Here is a 15,185-nt window from a genome sequence, read left to right on the forward strand (position 1 = left end):
AAAAGGGTCATTCAGCAATAAAGTTAATCCAAATGCAACCTCGATCAGCTAAAATCCGACACTAGGTGTCACACAAATCCTACATATTGGCCCGATTTCATCTTTCATTTTCAACAGAAACTAGTTTTGAATGAGGAGTCACTTGTTGGAAAAAAAACTCTAATAAATATTTATTTGTACACAAACTGTGCAAATGGAATATATCCATCGGAAAGACATGAAAAATAATTTCTGAAAGGCCACCAAATCATATGCATCTCTCACCCTTTATCATCGTGGTTAAACATGTGAATGGACTGCAGCCACTGCACAGTCCCCCTCCAAAGTGCCTGGTGTAATGGACTAGCAATTGCAGAAATGTTATCAAATTGACTATTACCCATTCAAAACTATGTGAACCAGCGATGATTGATATTTAAATGTACGTCTGGGAAGACGAGAGCACCGAGAATTCGATATCTCATGTTTAAGGCATTGTCCGTATACAGCATGATCACCGCTATTTTTTATAAACTTGTGTCAATGAGAAATCCACCGAGAAACCTTCACAATACAAATCAAATTATTTTCGGGAGTCTGGGTTTATCCTTCTTCAAATTAGTCGTCGCTCCTTATAGCATAAAGGAGCTATCTGAGGTTTACATATACTGACTGTTATAAAAGCCCAAAACGACAAAATGTGGTGGGGGGTATAATACATCCCATAATGCACGGGAAAAGACTCCCAGGAAAAGCTAGAGGATATTCTGGGGGTGGAAGGACATGTGCACACACCCAGATCTGAAGAAAGCATCCCCATACTGTAATTTCTCAAGGAGAAGGTAAGACCAACCAAACAGGAGCACTAAAATTAAATGTCTAAAAAAAAAAAAAAAAAAAGGGGGGGGGGGGGTACTTTACAGATTAATCCTGGAATGTTTCAAATGAAGCCAGCATTTACATAAAATTCGAAGTTACCCATATAGAATTATTATGACAATCGTGTGCAAAGTAAGAGGCTCGCATAGAAAAATGCGTCCACCAGTGTCTATTAAGACACTGTAGTGTGCTTGTTTGTTTACTGTCAAACTAATAGCTTTAACATTACACTCAAGAGTGATCAGTAACTGTTTACAAACAGTGCAGTGCTTGATGCTTTTTCGATGCGGAACAGTGATTAAGACTGATACAAACTGGGAACGATGGGAAATGATCATCAAATGTGCAATGAAACTTGCTCAGCGTGTTGTTCGTGTACATGAGTGCTGAATGGATTGGCAAGGGAACACTGAAACACTGACAGAGAACCATGAATCATAAAAGAGAGCAATGTCAATTGATTATAGTTCCAAATTGCTTTGTTCTTTAGAAGAACTTTAAACAAAGACCTTAGGATCTTGCAGGATCTTGGTCAGAACTGACCAGAGGGCACAAAGCCTGCAATTGTGCTTAACATTGTTGTGAAGGCTATGTTCACACTGGGCACTAGAGCAGTCAGTTCTCTTCGATCAGGTTTAAGTCCAATTCTGGACATTCCCTTTCAAAAATATGTTGTCCTTTATCTGTCCCAGTCCAATTTATCCTGTCTCCTCCTTCCTCATCACTCTCACTGAGCGGTCTGATGCTGGCGCGTCCCAGAAGATCCACAGGTGAAACAGCTGAATGCTGCTTTGCCTGTAAGTCTTCTGTAAGTACGTAGGCACCTGTATCGCACATCAAGGTCTCCCCATTACCACTCTAAATTGGAAACAGAAACAACATATGAATCCGCTGACGAAAAGGTTGAGGAAATCCACTTTATTTCAAGATGCTTAACAGTTTTCTTCACTCCAACATGCTGCAACATGGCACAACCTCTGTGTTATCTGTGTTTATAATGGGGTTGCATGACATAACTAGTTTTATTGAGACTATTAGGTCAGGATTGGTTTTCTTGAAAATTGTCTCTTCCGGTATAAAACCGATCAATGTATCACTAGAAACTATTACTTATTAAACACACACACACACACACACACACACACACAAAGACTTGAAAAAAAAAAAAAAACATTTTGCGCGGTACACTGACCCAGTTAATGTAAAATGAGGTAACTAAGATGTGATGATTGAATGGCAGACCTTTACCTAGAATACTGGGTTTTTAAGAAAAATATTTTGATCGTTATATCTCATTTAAAAAAAAAAAAAAAAAAAAGTCCATCATTTTCATTTAGTCAAAAACTCATTTGAAAAATGAGGAACATGCAACTTTAAAAGGTTGTTGGACCTTAAAACTGCTGACTACAACTAACTTGATGGACAAAGAATTGGAAGTTAAGTCACTCACAGGGATGATCTTTAAATTATGAATGGCTAAATCCATAATTTGTTTTATTCTTAAATATTCTTCTACTCATGTAGGCAAGGAGCCCCAGAGGAAAGGTGGATGATTACAGATGTTCTTTCCTCAAAGAAGACACTTGAAATCTCAGACACTGACTGACTAACTACACATTTAAATACTTTACATATATTTCTATGTTGTTGTTTTTTTTTTTTAAACACACCTTTAACTATATTTATTCCCATTGATATTTTCTGTTCTTTTTATTATTCACTATTTTAATTTTCATTTTTATATAGAGTTCTATTTTGATTCTTCCCCACTTGACTCTGTAGCATGAACTGCTTCCAACAAAAAGCAATTTCCCCCTTGGGATCAATAAAGTATTCTGAGGAGTACTCTGGAAGAAGAAAACTGTAACTTTATAGAAGTCTACATTGAGGAAAATCTCATTTGACTTCACCCTCATTATACTGTAGCTTGACAAAAAAAATTAAGCTCTTGATGGCCTCTTGAGGGTAGGAGATATGTATGTTAATAGAAAGGAAAGCTCATGATCCAAAGTACTTCACCCAATGTGGTATGAACAATGACAAAGTATATCGCCAGGTATGGCTGCCAACTAACTGGGTCATTGGTGTTTATCGATGGGGTGATACTAACTGATGTGTAAAGGTGTATTCAGGTAAGATACACCACTGTTTCCTCTACTCTAGGAGTCTCAAACCGCGGGCCAATTGTGGCCCACGGGACGATAGTTTGTTGCCCCCTGGCACTTTACACTGTGAAGGCACTTAAGGTATGGCACTTTACAGGGTAAAGTGCTGTACATATCAAACTAGTGGACTGCACTAACATTTAACTGTTTATGTTAAGGCAGGGACAACAAACTATTGTCCCATTGGCCGCAATTGGCCCACGAGTTTGAGGCCCCTGCTCTACTCAGATTTGCCAAAAAGATGCAAAATGAATAGCTTTCCTTCACAGTGGTGATGGATTAGGAGCTGATATATTTCAAGAAATCAAGTTGACGTAAATAAATTCATGATCTTCCCCGGAAGATAAAATAAAGCATGTCTTGATTTAATTCAAGACTGAAATTAGAACAGTGAGGTTGGAGACAAGAAGCAACCTGATCGTATCTTAATCTCAGAAGGCTTTGCATTTAGTGGTGAACAGAGGTTCCAGATTGTCGGCCTCCTCTGACTCCAAATAATTTCCAAGTATCCCTAATAATGTTATGGGCAGCAGACTTTGGTACAGACAGAATACAAAGCAAATGGGCAAGACTGTTAATATTGGACTTGTTTGCTGAGTTAGCCCTATTGTAAATGCAACTGGACCAGTACAAAGTGTGAGCTGAACTGGCACAACAGCTGTGTGGTGCATTCAAATTCTCCTTTTTCCATAGTTTTCACACTTCATAGCAATTGGAATAAATAATAAGAATATTATCTCTGCAAAAAGGTTGGTTTTACAGTTCTTGGTTCATTTTCTCACCTGTGTCATCTTGCTGAAGTCAAGGCCTGGCCTTGGACCAGGAGGAACATCTGAGTCATGGCGCCTCTTCAAATGAGGTTTGCGCATGTCACAAGGCTGTGAATGGCACCTTGGCAAAGCCAAGTGTAGGTCACATCTAGAGGAAGATGGTGTACTGCAAACAGATATGGGAGACGGCGACAGGGCCGGGTGCTCAGTGCCAGAACAGCGATAGGGAGCAGGGGCATAGGAGTGCTGTAACACCCGAGAGCTGTCTAGAATGTGCAAAGGAGACAGAGAAAATCTGCGATGCATTGTTGAGTGAGAAATCAAGGGTACTGGTGATGAGGAGCAGGAGGAAACAGTGGTGGGGGATGCAGGGCAGGGCCCTTTCAGTTTGTCACAAGGATCCGATGGGAAGCTCCAGGGAAGTGGGGAGTCAGTGGACAGTGCTAGACTAAAGAAAGTGGGACTAGAAGAGGAATGCAAGGCAGAAGAGTTAAAGGATGAGCTGGGGCCACAATATGGCAAAGAGCTAGCCCCAGAGCACAAAGAAGATGTTCCTTCACTTTGGCAACCATGTTTTACTGGGGTCCAAATCTTGGTCACACTAGGATGCCAAGTGGAACTACACCGAGAAAGGTCCTCCGGAACAGAAAGGGAGCGACAGTGGCGTTTCGAAGGAGGTGGAGGTGGGGAGCTTTGTAAATGTTTTTCTGGGATAGAACCCTCTTGCACATGGTGTGGTTCTACAGCATTGCAAGCTGGCCAGACGGAGTCTCTTCCAGGGGAAGTACCCTGAGGGTCAGCTTTGCGTGATGGTTTTGCCGGAAAGGTAGTCTCTGAAAATCAAAGATACAGATGAGATTCTTACAGAAGACAAATGACTTTCTTGAATTCTATGACCTTACCTGGTGCTGATCTGCACAAACTCCATGAAACAGTAGGACTAGAGCCCACAACCGGTAATGTCTTGAAGGAATGAAATTATAGAAATGTGAATAGCAATAATTTTGAGAACGAGGGGGAGTGGTTATAAAATGATTTATTACTCACCACATTCACATCAAAAGAGAAAGCGTTACGATAAGGCTCATCCAAACTCTGCTTACGAAGTTGCTCAGTGATAAGTGTCACCATAACTGCAGCTTTGGTCCAGGGGCAGACGTGGAGATGAGATTTACTGAGGGCCGGGGTAATGAAATTTGTCAGAGTCCTGGCATGGCTTGCAGCATGATATCGCCATACTGCAACAGGGCACTCTGAACCACGCTTTCATGCTGCCATTATCTTAATACCATCTAAAGGAACGGATGAAAAAAAAGTCAATGAATAACCTAATCTGGTATCTGGTAAAAGTACTTCACAAAACAGTTGTCTGGCTTGAAAAATAATTGTAAACAAGACATGAAAAACTATCACTAACATGTTCAATCAGACCCAGGCTAATGTCTCCAGGGCACAAGCAGTTCACACTTGTAGAAGCGAGGAAATAAACCTTTAAACAAAGAAAACCCCTAAAACTGAAACACGATTTATTGTGAACATGGTTATCACTGGTAGGATGGATGCAATGCATTACAAATCATAAACATTATTTCCAACTTGAAATGTTTGGGACAATCATAACGGTCCACTTGGGAAAATTATAGCATTTTCACTGTTAAAATTCTACAGGACAGAGGAGAAAGTGAAACAAATGGGGAATAAATGCTTCATCGTGTCAAGAAAGGCAACATGTACATTAATTTCATTTGCAAACGTTCACCTGTTTCCTTCATCACCTTATGTAAAAATTGGATGGTTCCTGAATCAACAAGCAGATGAGGAAAAAGAAAAACATGTAGTGGCTCATACAAGATAAAGGATATATCTGCACAGTTCCATAACGGTGTTACTAAGAGTATTCTTATTTTTAATTTGAAACTGAAACTTAAGTAATATGTAATCTATTAAGTTCAAGAAAAGGGAACATGCTTGTTTGGCATGGGTCTAACAGTCAGGAGTACCCGAAATTTACCTTACCTTTATCTTTCTTATTGTGTCAACAACATTAATATGGTATATAATGTTTCTCAGCCCTGGTTAAAACCATTTCCACTCAGTCGGACGTGTTCTCTAGGGCCCTCCTGCCATGGAAAGAAACATGGTGCTACATTGCTAGCCTAATTCCACATGCCGGAGTGCAAGCCACACTACCGGCACAAAAGTAAAGGCTTGAACGCTACTAGGACCCGTAGTAGAAGCGACCGGTGGAATAAGTGCCGTTTCGTCAAATTTACAATATTTATTTGGAAATAAGGACAGCCAGCCATGCATTCGGTTGATAGTTTGAACTCGTTTCAATGTGGCCTGGTAAGTTTGGCGTTACAGTAAAATAAATAAATAAGCAAACCTCCTCAAATAGTTTTTACATATTGGCGAAGCAAACACAATATACGCCAATTACTACTCGTAGTTCATTAAGTAGATCTGACTTTTGCAAACTTGTAGTTTGACAGTTACAATCACCATCGGACCCAATGGATGAGATAAATAGTGTGAATAATTTGGTTTCAATCATAAAACAATTTCACATCGTTCACAGACAACGTTAGCAAGTGCTAATCACTTAAAACCCGGGATTTATTAGACACAGATATTAGCTTGTGAGGAAAGTATATTGTTAGCTAGCTAAGGAACATGACGCAGCCCAAGGAACTCCAACTTATTCGCGTTTTAGTTGACCAGTGGGATAACAAGTGCCTTTCAGGATGGCGTAAATTTTGTTCCTTGGTCCATTAGCTACATGTTAAGAGCTTGTCACTGCGCATTGTTGAAGCAATGATTCGGCAGAGAATGAAAACGGCTTGAATGAGTAACACGGCTGGGCTGCTGATGTGTCTCCGAATCAGTTGTCTCGTTAGCTAGCCTGCTAAGGCTGCCTTGATGTATTACCTGCTTTCAATGGTTCCTTGGCAACCGAGGCGACACAAACGGCACAACCGACAGGCGTTCAGAGGAGTATATATAGCCGACGGACGATACCACTATTGTGGAGACTCGGATACGCTGTTTTAATTTTAAAAATGCAAAACACGCTGAAATTATTTCAACATTTATAGTTTTGCATATGAAAAACGCATCTCCTTTAAACACGGTTGAATCTTGTGCTCGTAGCCGTTTATTATATATTTATTGCGCACGTTTCCGATCTTTGCTGGTCCCGCAATTCGACGCATCTCCATAAAGCAACAGCGTAACACAAGATTTATGTATTGATGTATTTAAATAACTTTATCTGAAAATATGATTGATGCTCATACTTCGGTTTACATTTTTATAGCCCACTTACATATAATTGTAAGACTTTCAAAGCCAAGAAGACTTTTTTTTTAAAACCAAGACTCGCAAACGTCAGCCGGTGGATCACTCACGCATGCGCAGTTCATACAAATAAACTCCAGAAAGCTCCGCCGACATGTCCCGTCGGTAAATCGTGGAATACTGTGTACGTTCTGCTGTCCCTATTCAAAAGTCACATTTCAGGAAAACCTCAAGAGATGGCCTTTGAAAAACTCAAGAAAGAAGACACTCTCGCGATGAGGAAGAGACTGATCGGGTAAATATAATGAGAAGACAGCTATTATTGAGTTTTTAGTACATATTTATTGTAACTTCCTGTCATGAAGACGTAACTTGCAACAGTAACTAACTCATGATTCCAGGCAATCGTGCAGGCTGTTTTATTCCGACGATCCTGTGAAAATCACAAGAGCACGGGGGCAGTATTTATTCGATGAGAACGGCATGCGGTACCTGGATTGCATCAGTAATGTTCATCATGGTAAAACTTTCGTAAAGTCCTCATTGTTGAACGTTGGAACAATTCAATTTCTTCCTGCCTGCATAAACACGCGGATCACTTCCTCTTGCAGTGGGTCACTGTCATCCCGCTATCACGAAGGCTGCAGCGGAGCAGATGGACCTCCTGAACACAAATGCACGTTTTTTGCACGACAACATTGTCCTGTATGCAGACCGTTTGGCTGCCACACTACCGGAAAAATTGTCCGTCTTCTACTTCGTTAATTCCGGGTGAGTTTTATCATCTCACGATCTGTCCTGGGCCTCTCACTCCCGAGATATCTCGCAATGATCCGTTATCTAATCGAACAGGTCAGAGGCCAATGATCTGGCACTGCGCTTGGCCCAGCAGTACAGCCAACATGAGGATGTCATTGTGCTCGACCAGTGAGATTACCTTTCCAGTGCAACACATTCCCCCTACCAACAATTCACTCGTCTGTCAACTGAATTCCAATTCTCCGTTGCTACTAGTGCATACCACGGGCATCTTAAGTCTCTGATCGACATTAGTCCTTACAAGTTTCGGAAGCTGGGGGGACAAAAAGAATGGGTTCACGTGGTGTGTACATTTAACCATGATTGGACAGACTGCTGAACAACAGCAGACGGGTGTCTGAAACAAGGTCTCGTCCTCCTAGGCGCCTTTACCAGACACCTACAGAGGTATATACAGAGAAAACCACCCAGATCCCAGCCAAGCTTACGCTGAGACTGTGAAAGACTTAATAGACGAGGTGCACGCCAAAGGTCGTAAGGTATACTTTGTGTGCAAAGCAGTTGTATTTTAATTAGCACTCATCACTTGAAAAACTCCCAGGAGATTGCGCAATGCTTTTACCATTTCTTTCCCTGATAGATATCGGCCTTCTTTGCCGAATCGTTGCCGAGTGTTGGAGGACAAATCATCTTGCCAAAAGGATACTCGCCTAAAGTTGCAGCGTGAGTAGTGACTCTTTTGTTTAAGTGTTTCTACATGTACAAAGTGACTTGGGGCATCTCTCTTTCCATGAACAGATACGTGCGTTCAGCTGGCGGCGTGTTTGTGGCGGACGAGGTGCAGACAGGTTTCGGACGAGTTGGGAGTCATTTCTGGGCTTTTCAGATGCAAGGCGCTGACTTTTGTCCTGACATTGTGACTATGGGGAAACCAATGGGCAATGGACATCCCATCGCATGTGTGGCCACTACAGCTGAGATAGCGGGAGCCTTCACAGGGAATGGAGTGGAATATTTCAACACAGTAATTATGACTTCAATTGTGCACAATGGAGGTTTTTGGAAGTTCATTCCGAATGAAAAACTCCATCAAAAAGGAATCATAACAGGGAATTTGGGGAAATGAGCCTTCACAAAGGGGAATAATTAAGTCAAAATGAAATCAAGGTATCGCAAATGGATTGGACTTGATTATTTATTTTTTCAATCGATAATTCCGCTCATTCATTATCATGTCACCGACGTTAGAGTAGAAATGACAATTCATTAGGAAAAAAGTGTTGTCATCAATGGCTACAAGAAATGCATGCGGCAAATATGAATTGTGAATATGAAAGTAGCCAAATCTTAAGTTTGACTAGTATTACTTTAATATCATTGATCAACAACGTTTTTTACTGGTGAGGAAATGTATGTATCTTGGGAGTCTACTGAAGAAAACTTGTCAAACTGAAATTGCCATTCCCAAAAGCCACTCAACAATTAAGTGTTGCCATTAAATTTTCAGTTTTATCCCCATAAAAAATGTATTTCAGTTTCTCTGACATAAATCCATTGGCCTAAGAAGGCAATGTAACTAGGATAGGTTCATTGAGGCCAGTGTCTGAATATTAAAAGCAACATGAACGTTTTACATCTTTGATTCCGTAGTTTGGAGGGAATCCGGTGTCCTGTGCGATTGGCTTGGCAGTCCTTGACGTGATCGCGAAAGAGGACCTGAGAGGAAACGCTGACAGAGTCGGGGCACATCTGAAAGATTTGTTCTCACAGCTAAAAATGAAACACCAGCTCATTGGTGATGTGAGGTAATAATTTTGTCAGGGGTGCAACCAGTCTCCCAGTCTCTGAAATATATTTCTTGAGGAAAGCTTCAGAATCTGACAATACTCCCTTTTCTGAATGTGGACATTGTGTCAACCACAGTACTAAGCAAACACTATTCATATTGTGTGTAATTTCTTTCTAGTTTTGCAAGAATTCTTCACTTGTTTGTATGCATGATCAAGAAAAGAAAACACGGAATATGGGCTGGATGCATTCAATTCTGCAGAAACACAATGAAGTCCTTATTCGTACAAGGAAGTGGAGATACTAGTTATTAGGTGTCATTACTTCTTCTCTCACTTTCCCCATTACTACTGTAAAAGCTTTTGGTATGTCAAGTCTCTTCAAAAACAGGGAGATGTATCAGATGTGGCACATAATGCATACGATTATAAAATGTACTTCTTTGCCAAATAGTTTGTTACATGAAGCAATGCAGTTTCGTTATACTCGTTAACCTTGCATAGAAGCACAATGTGTGATTTCATTGGCTGCACGTTCATCTATTTTGACAGAGGTGCCGGATTATTTGTGGGTATCGAGCTGGTTAAAGATCGAGAGAACAGGACTCCAGCCACGGAAGCGGCGCAACAGTTGGTGAAGAGGTACGGCATTTAGGCTTTGTGTAACTATTGTATACCTTAATTTTTATTCTCTTCCATCAGGTTAAAAGAGGAGGATCAAATATGTGTCAGCACAGACGGCCCCTGGGAAAATGTCGTCAAGTTTAAGCCTCCTATGTGCTTCGACAACAAAAACGCAGATCTGGTAGCACACTGCATCGACCGTATTCTCACAGGTGAGGTATCAGTTCCACCATGAGTCCCTTCAGGGTTTCATAGGAATGAAGAATTCTTCATTTACCACATTCATTGAAACTCGTTCAAATTTCATTTGCCAGACATCGAAGCAAATGACCTCAAACTGCAAAAGGAAGACATCTAAGGTTTGTTAAACCTGTAGAAAAATGTTTAATTGCATCAGACATTGTCAGATGGTCACATTCATAAAGTTCAGAGGTAGATTATGATCTACACTTGAGGTTCCAGTTGATCACATTAGTATTTTGCACTTGACAAAACATGATGCTGTTTTACTTCACACTGATCACTTGCGCACCACAACAGAGTCAGTCAAATGAGCCCTGTGATCTTCACCGCCAAACTAAGGTTGGAGTTTTTAAACTATGCATTGTTCCAGGCAAAGCCGAAGTGGAATTGTCATTTTAAAAACGTTTCCCTCCCCAAAGGTTCAGTGCCAACATGAAGAGATGCAGTCGCCTGGAACCAGTCAATCTGTGAGCGGAAAACACTAAGTGGGAAGCCAGCTCTTTCCACCGGTTTACCATTTTGGGATACGACCGATGATTGAATTTTGTTAATTAAAATGCTTCTCCTTCCTGTCGACACAAACGGAAGCCATTTTTTTTCTTTGATCGTCCGTTCCAAACTCAATGCAGATCGGAATACTGTCAGACACTTCTTGAGATTCGCACTTACCAGACCACAATGTTAAACACCTGGGCATATTGACATTAATGTGCAAGATTCGCAGTTTCACATCTAAGGGAGTACTGCGCAGTTATCCTGTAGATGGGATAGCCCTCTCCAACAGCTTCCCAAAGAGCATCCGTAGAGATGTTAACATTACTCAACACATAACAAGCAAGCCATTTAACAGTACAAAAAACATTTAACATTAACTTTACAAATAATAACAAAAAGATCCATTTGTAATATAAACCAAAAGTTTATTTCTACCAATTTGCCCAAGACACTAGAGGAATGAGTTTCCAGTGAGAGAGGGAGTACCCTCTTACATTAACAGGCTTGCGTTCAGGTGTGTAACACTAGTAAAGCCACTTAAAATTGCAGACAGGATGGGGGGAGGGAGAATCTCTTTAAAAGCATAAAAAAAAAAAATGCTGGTTGTCTTCATCTACTAGGCCATCTGCAGACATCAACTTGAAACACTTCTGATGAACCTTTTGAATAGTTTAAATCCCTTGTTTTGCCACACCCCAAATCTGAAGCCATGCATCTTGCATCCAACACTCAGCACGGAATAACATAACTAAAGATCTAGAAACAACAAAAGAAAAAGCAATGTTTTATTTGTGAGCTTTAAAAGCTCTTGCTCCTGCTCGCCTGTAAATCCAGTAGACATGTAAAAATACAACCATACAATACATTAGATTCAAAAAGGTACCAAAAAGTACAGTAAAAATAACACTTCCATCATTGGAAATGTAAATGGACACAAAACAATATAAAATAAAAAGTGGAAAAGTGACATTTGCTTCCCCAGTTCCTCACTTGATCTGTACAAATGGAGCATGAGTCCAAATTTCTGCCAACTCCAAAGGAAAAGCCAGAGCCCATGTTCGCTGTGGTCAGACCATGGATCTCTTTTTCTTATTTACTTTAGACCTTAAGAGAAAAACATGGTTCTTAAAGTTACTGTGAATAAACCAAATATGGCATGCAGTTACACAAAGACAGACAGATGCATGAATGGGTCTGACTGCTCAGTGAATGGATACACTTCATACTCTCTTTTGGGTATGCATGGTGGTTGGGGGGGTGGGGGGTGGGCACTGCTTCCTATTACACCTAGCACCCTTGCAAAAAGGGTCCCATGTCCTTTTTTCCCTAGTACCACCAACTCAACCATTATCGATCAAGTAGTATTCATAGAGATACACCTAAAATGACAGGTGGAATGAAGCCATCATTGAATGATCCAACCCCGAATTCCATCTATCCTAATTCCACAATAATGCATGGATGGATTTAGAGGAGGTGGAAATCTCTGTGGGTCATGAAGGCACCAAGGGTTAAAGCTAAGTATTCATACTACCACGGATGGTGCAAAAATGCATACCTGCACTACGTGTGATCAGTATGGCTTGTAGCTACTCTGGTGGCCTCCACGTCTTGGAGTTTTCCCATAGCTTGTATTGCCCTGGTCTGGAGGACAAGAGAAAAAGGGACTGAGTTCCTCTGTACAAAACTGGAGGACCATGAACATAAGTTTCTCATTCTTTCTTTCCTTTGGGGCACTTATCGCTTACTGTAATCATAGCCACCCCCATAGCCGTAATAACCAGCAGAGTAGTCATAGTTGCCATAGCCGCCATATCCATAGTTTTGCTGTCCATAGCCATAGTTCTGGTTATATCCTTGATTCCAGTAGTTGTTGTAGCCTTGATTCCAGTTCTGGCCCTGACCTATAATAAAACACATGGCCTTGGTCAACATTCTGCCACAAGACCAATCCTAGATCGGTGCGCTTCGGGACGTACAGTCACTTACCTGCACGGCCCCTACCGCGTCCACTGTATGCACGGGCACCATACTGCTGCTGCTGGTAAACCTCCTTAGGCTGGGCTATTTTAATTTCACACTGCAACACGGGAGTACAGCAGGTTACGTTATAGCGGTGGAACAAAACCGGGGCCGAGACGATTTTTAAAGGAAACGTAACCTGTTACCTTGCTTCCGCCGACAGTGTGATATTTTTTCTCCATGACCTTCTTCACGGGTGCTTCCTCCTTATACGTGATAAATACGAACCCCCTCCTTTTGTCTGTCTTTGGATCTTGAGGAAGCTCTATAGTCTCGATCTGTGGCGATAAAAGTAAACCCACTGAAGCGGGAGCTATGAAATTTTGCAAATAAACAGGATAACCAGACTTACCTCTCCAAATGCTCCAAAGTATTCCTGAATGACTTCCTTAGAAGTGTCAGGGTTAAGGCCTCCCACAAAGATTTTCTTCACCGGGTCTTTCTTCATGGCCATTGCCTTCTTGGGGTCTATCTGCCGTCCATCTAGCCTGTGCTCCTTCTGCTCAAGGACCTGAGTAAAAAAAAAAACAAAAAAAAAAAACAAGGAGGATGTCAGAGCGAATTGAAAAATTGCCAGCGTGCGGTCCTCAGAGTTTCTCAGCCTTCCCCAAGGCATCTAATGCTCACCTTGTCCACGCTGGATGGATCTTTGAAGAGAATGAAGCCAAAGCCCCTGGACCGACCCGTCTGCTGGTCCATCTTGATGGTGCAGTCTGTCACTTCGCCAAATTTAGAGAAGTAATCTTTGAGATCCTTCTTGCTCGTGTCCCAGCTGAGACCACCGACAAACATTTTTCTGAACACAAGAGAAGGGAAGGGGGAGCATGGTGAGCGGTGCAGAACAGACGGGCTACTTCAATTCATATATGGCCTCGAAGGGAGGGGGGGGTTTGAGCAGAAGGGGGTGTAACGTACACACTGTTCCAGAGCATCCACACGCTCAGCGAAGGCAGCTCAAGCGTGCTCCAGCCATTTCATCACATTAATCGAAGTCATCGTTCGATTCTTAAGATGCAACCGGAGGAAGGGGGAGACTTATTTCCCGGAGGGTGGGTTGCAGGCCATCACGGATGCATGCTAAGATTTGATCCCCTGCTTAAGCGCCCATCCCCCCCTCCCTCTCTCCGCTCTGCACATGGCGCCAACAAAGGCCGGTCGAACAAAGAACCACGGAAAACCCACAAAGAGCCTCCCGATCGGGGCTCAGAGGCTCCGTGTCAAACTCACCCAGCGTCCTCCTCGCTCTTGCTGGCGTCGATCTGGCCCCCCTCCGTGGCGCCGTTCTGGGAGTTCTCGTCGCCGTCGGGCCCGGCGCCTCCTCCGCAGTCATTCAAGGCGCCGCCGTCGCTCTCGTCGGCATGGCCGGCTCCATTAAAGTCATCGACTTCGTGGCCATTTTCGGACGTTTCCATGCACTGCTGCTCTGTCTCAGACATTTTCCCGCTATTTAACCTAATCCCGCGGGAAATACGCGGGGTGGGGAGGAGGGGAGGACAAGTATTTTAGGCAAAATCCTCGGTTATATAATCCCTTCTGCGGCGGCGGCAAAGACGTTCACGAACTGCAATACGAGCATTCCCACCATTTTGGCCGGCCGGGTCGCGTCCGCTACATTCAGAGGAAACCCGTGGATTTAGCTAGCAGGGCGACTTTAAGACGACCCCGCACATTCGTGTAACAATATAAATATACATCCGATTATATGTTGGCGTTACCGGTGCTGACAGATTAGAATAACGGTCTGCGCCGCGCCGTTACACCGACCGTGGACGCCACAGAATCGAATTCGCTGTTACGTAATGCGGAGGCCGCGTTAGCCGCGCCGGAACCCGGCCTTTCAGCGGAATTCGGCGGCTAAAAAAACCACACACCGACAGGAGAAGACAGAAAAACACTACAGTGGGTTTTTTCGCGTACTTACGCAACTACCGCGAAAAGGAAACAATGCAAAAAAAAAATTAAAAAGTGCGCAGACCTGCTTGCTGACCACACGGCCGGAGAGCTCTCTTTAAGATGGATTCTCCCACACGACGGCAACTCGTGGTTGGTTTTCTATCGCCGGCTGAAAGGAGTACGTTCCTGCGCAGGCGCAACGTGATTGGTTGAGAGCTGCTGTCACTCACGGGACAGACCAATAAGAGGCGAGATGCTCTCGTCATACGCCA

At 42.5% G+C, this 15,185-nt stretch overlaps 3 protein-coding genes across 6 annotated transcripts; 1 reads left to right on the top strand and 2 right to left on the bottom strand.

The window, feature by feature from the left end:
* Nucleotides 1-163: 163 nt before the first annotated feature.
* LOC147228052 (protein FAM53C-like) lies at nucleotides 164-7,017 on the bottom strand. Of its 2 annotated transcripts, none has more exons than XM_086158295.1 (5): nucleotides 6,722-7,017; nucleotides 4,841-5,085; nucleotides 4,696-4,756; nucleotides 3,806-4,626; nucleotides 164-1,716 (listed from the first exon to the last, which is right to left on the bottom strand). In XM_086158295.1, exons 2-5 carry the CDS (start codon nucleotides 4,922-4,924, stop codon nucleotides 1,474-1,476), a joined length of 1,209 nt encoding a protein of 402 aa, XP_086014421.1. In that variant the 5' UTR covers nucleotides 4,925-5,085; nucleotides 6,722-7,017; the 3' UTR covers nucleotides 164-1,473. The 2 variants fall into 2 exon arrangements, with proteins under 2 accessions (XP_086014421.1, XP_086014422.1); XM_086158296.1 differs by lacking the exon at nucleotides 6,722-7,017 and adding an exon at nucleotides 5,810-5,906.
* A 215-nt stretch (nucleotides 7,018-7,232) lies between these two features.
* Nucleotides 7,233-11,079, top strand: phykpl (5-phosphohydroxy-L-lysine phospho-lyase). Of its 2 annotated transcripts, XM_086158444.1 has the most exons (14): nucleotides 7,233-7,385; nucleotides 7,492-7,610; nucleotides 7,702-7,861; nucleotides 7,943-8,017; nucleotides 8,105-8,192; nucleotides 8,272-8,388; nucleotides 8,490-8,572; nucleotides 8,648-8,873; nucleotides 9,500-9,654; nucleotides 10,189-10,278; nucleotides 10,339-10,472; nucleotides 10,575-10,619; nucleotides 10,801-10,842; nucleotides 10,923-11,079. In XM_086158444.1, the coding sequence occupies exons 1-12, from the start codon at nucleotides 7,327-7,329 to the stop codon at nucleotides 10,616-10,618; spliced, it is 1,350 nt and encodes a 449-aa protein (XP_086014570.1). In that variant the 5' UTR covers nucleotides 7,233-7,326; the 3' UTR covers nucleotide 10,619; nucleotides 10,801-10,842; nucleotides 10,923-11,079. The 2 variants fall into 2 exon arrangements, with proteins under 2 accessions (XP_086014570.1, XP_086014571.1); XM_086158445.1 differs by lacking the exon at nucleotides 10,801-10,842.
* A 323-nt stretch (nucleotides 11,080-11,402) lies between these two features.
* Nucleotides 11,403-15,115, bottom strand: hnrnpaba (heterogeneous nuclear ribonucleoprotein A/Ba). Of its 2 annotated transcripts, none has more exons than XM_086158446.1 (9): nucleotides 14,996-15,115; nucleotides 14,248-14,472; nucleotides 13,648-13,816; nucleotides 13,373-13,531; nucleotides 13,167-13,298; nucleotides 12,988-13,078; nucleotides 12,747-12,902; nucleotides 12,557-12,642; nucleotides 11,403-12,102 (listed from the first exon to the last, which is right to left on the bottom strand). In XM_086158446.1, exons 2-8 carry the CDS (start codon nucleotides 14,454-14,456, stop codon nucleotides 12,572-12,574), a joined length of 987 nt encoding a protein of 328 aa, XP_086014572.1. In that variant the 5' UTR covers nucleotides 14,457-14,472; nucleotides 14,996-15,115; the 3' UTR covers nucleotides 11,403-12,102; nucleotides 12,557-12,571. The 2 variants fall into 2 exon arrangements, with proteins under 2 accessions (XP_086014572.1, XP_086014573.1); XM_086158447.1 differs by having other exon boundaries at nucleotides 14,942-15,052.
* Nucleotides 15,116-15,185: the final 70 nt, after the last annotated feature.

Source organism: Fistularia commersonii, chromosome 13 (assembly GCF_037954325.1).
Source record: "Fistularia commersonii isolate RoL2024-O1a breed Wild chromosome 13, RoL_Fcom_v1.0, whole genome shotgun sequence".
NCBI lineage: Eukaryota > Metazoa > Chordata > Actinopteri > Syngnathiformes > Fistulariidae > Fistularia > Fistularia commersonii.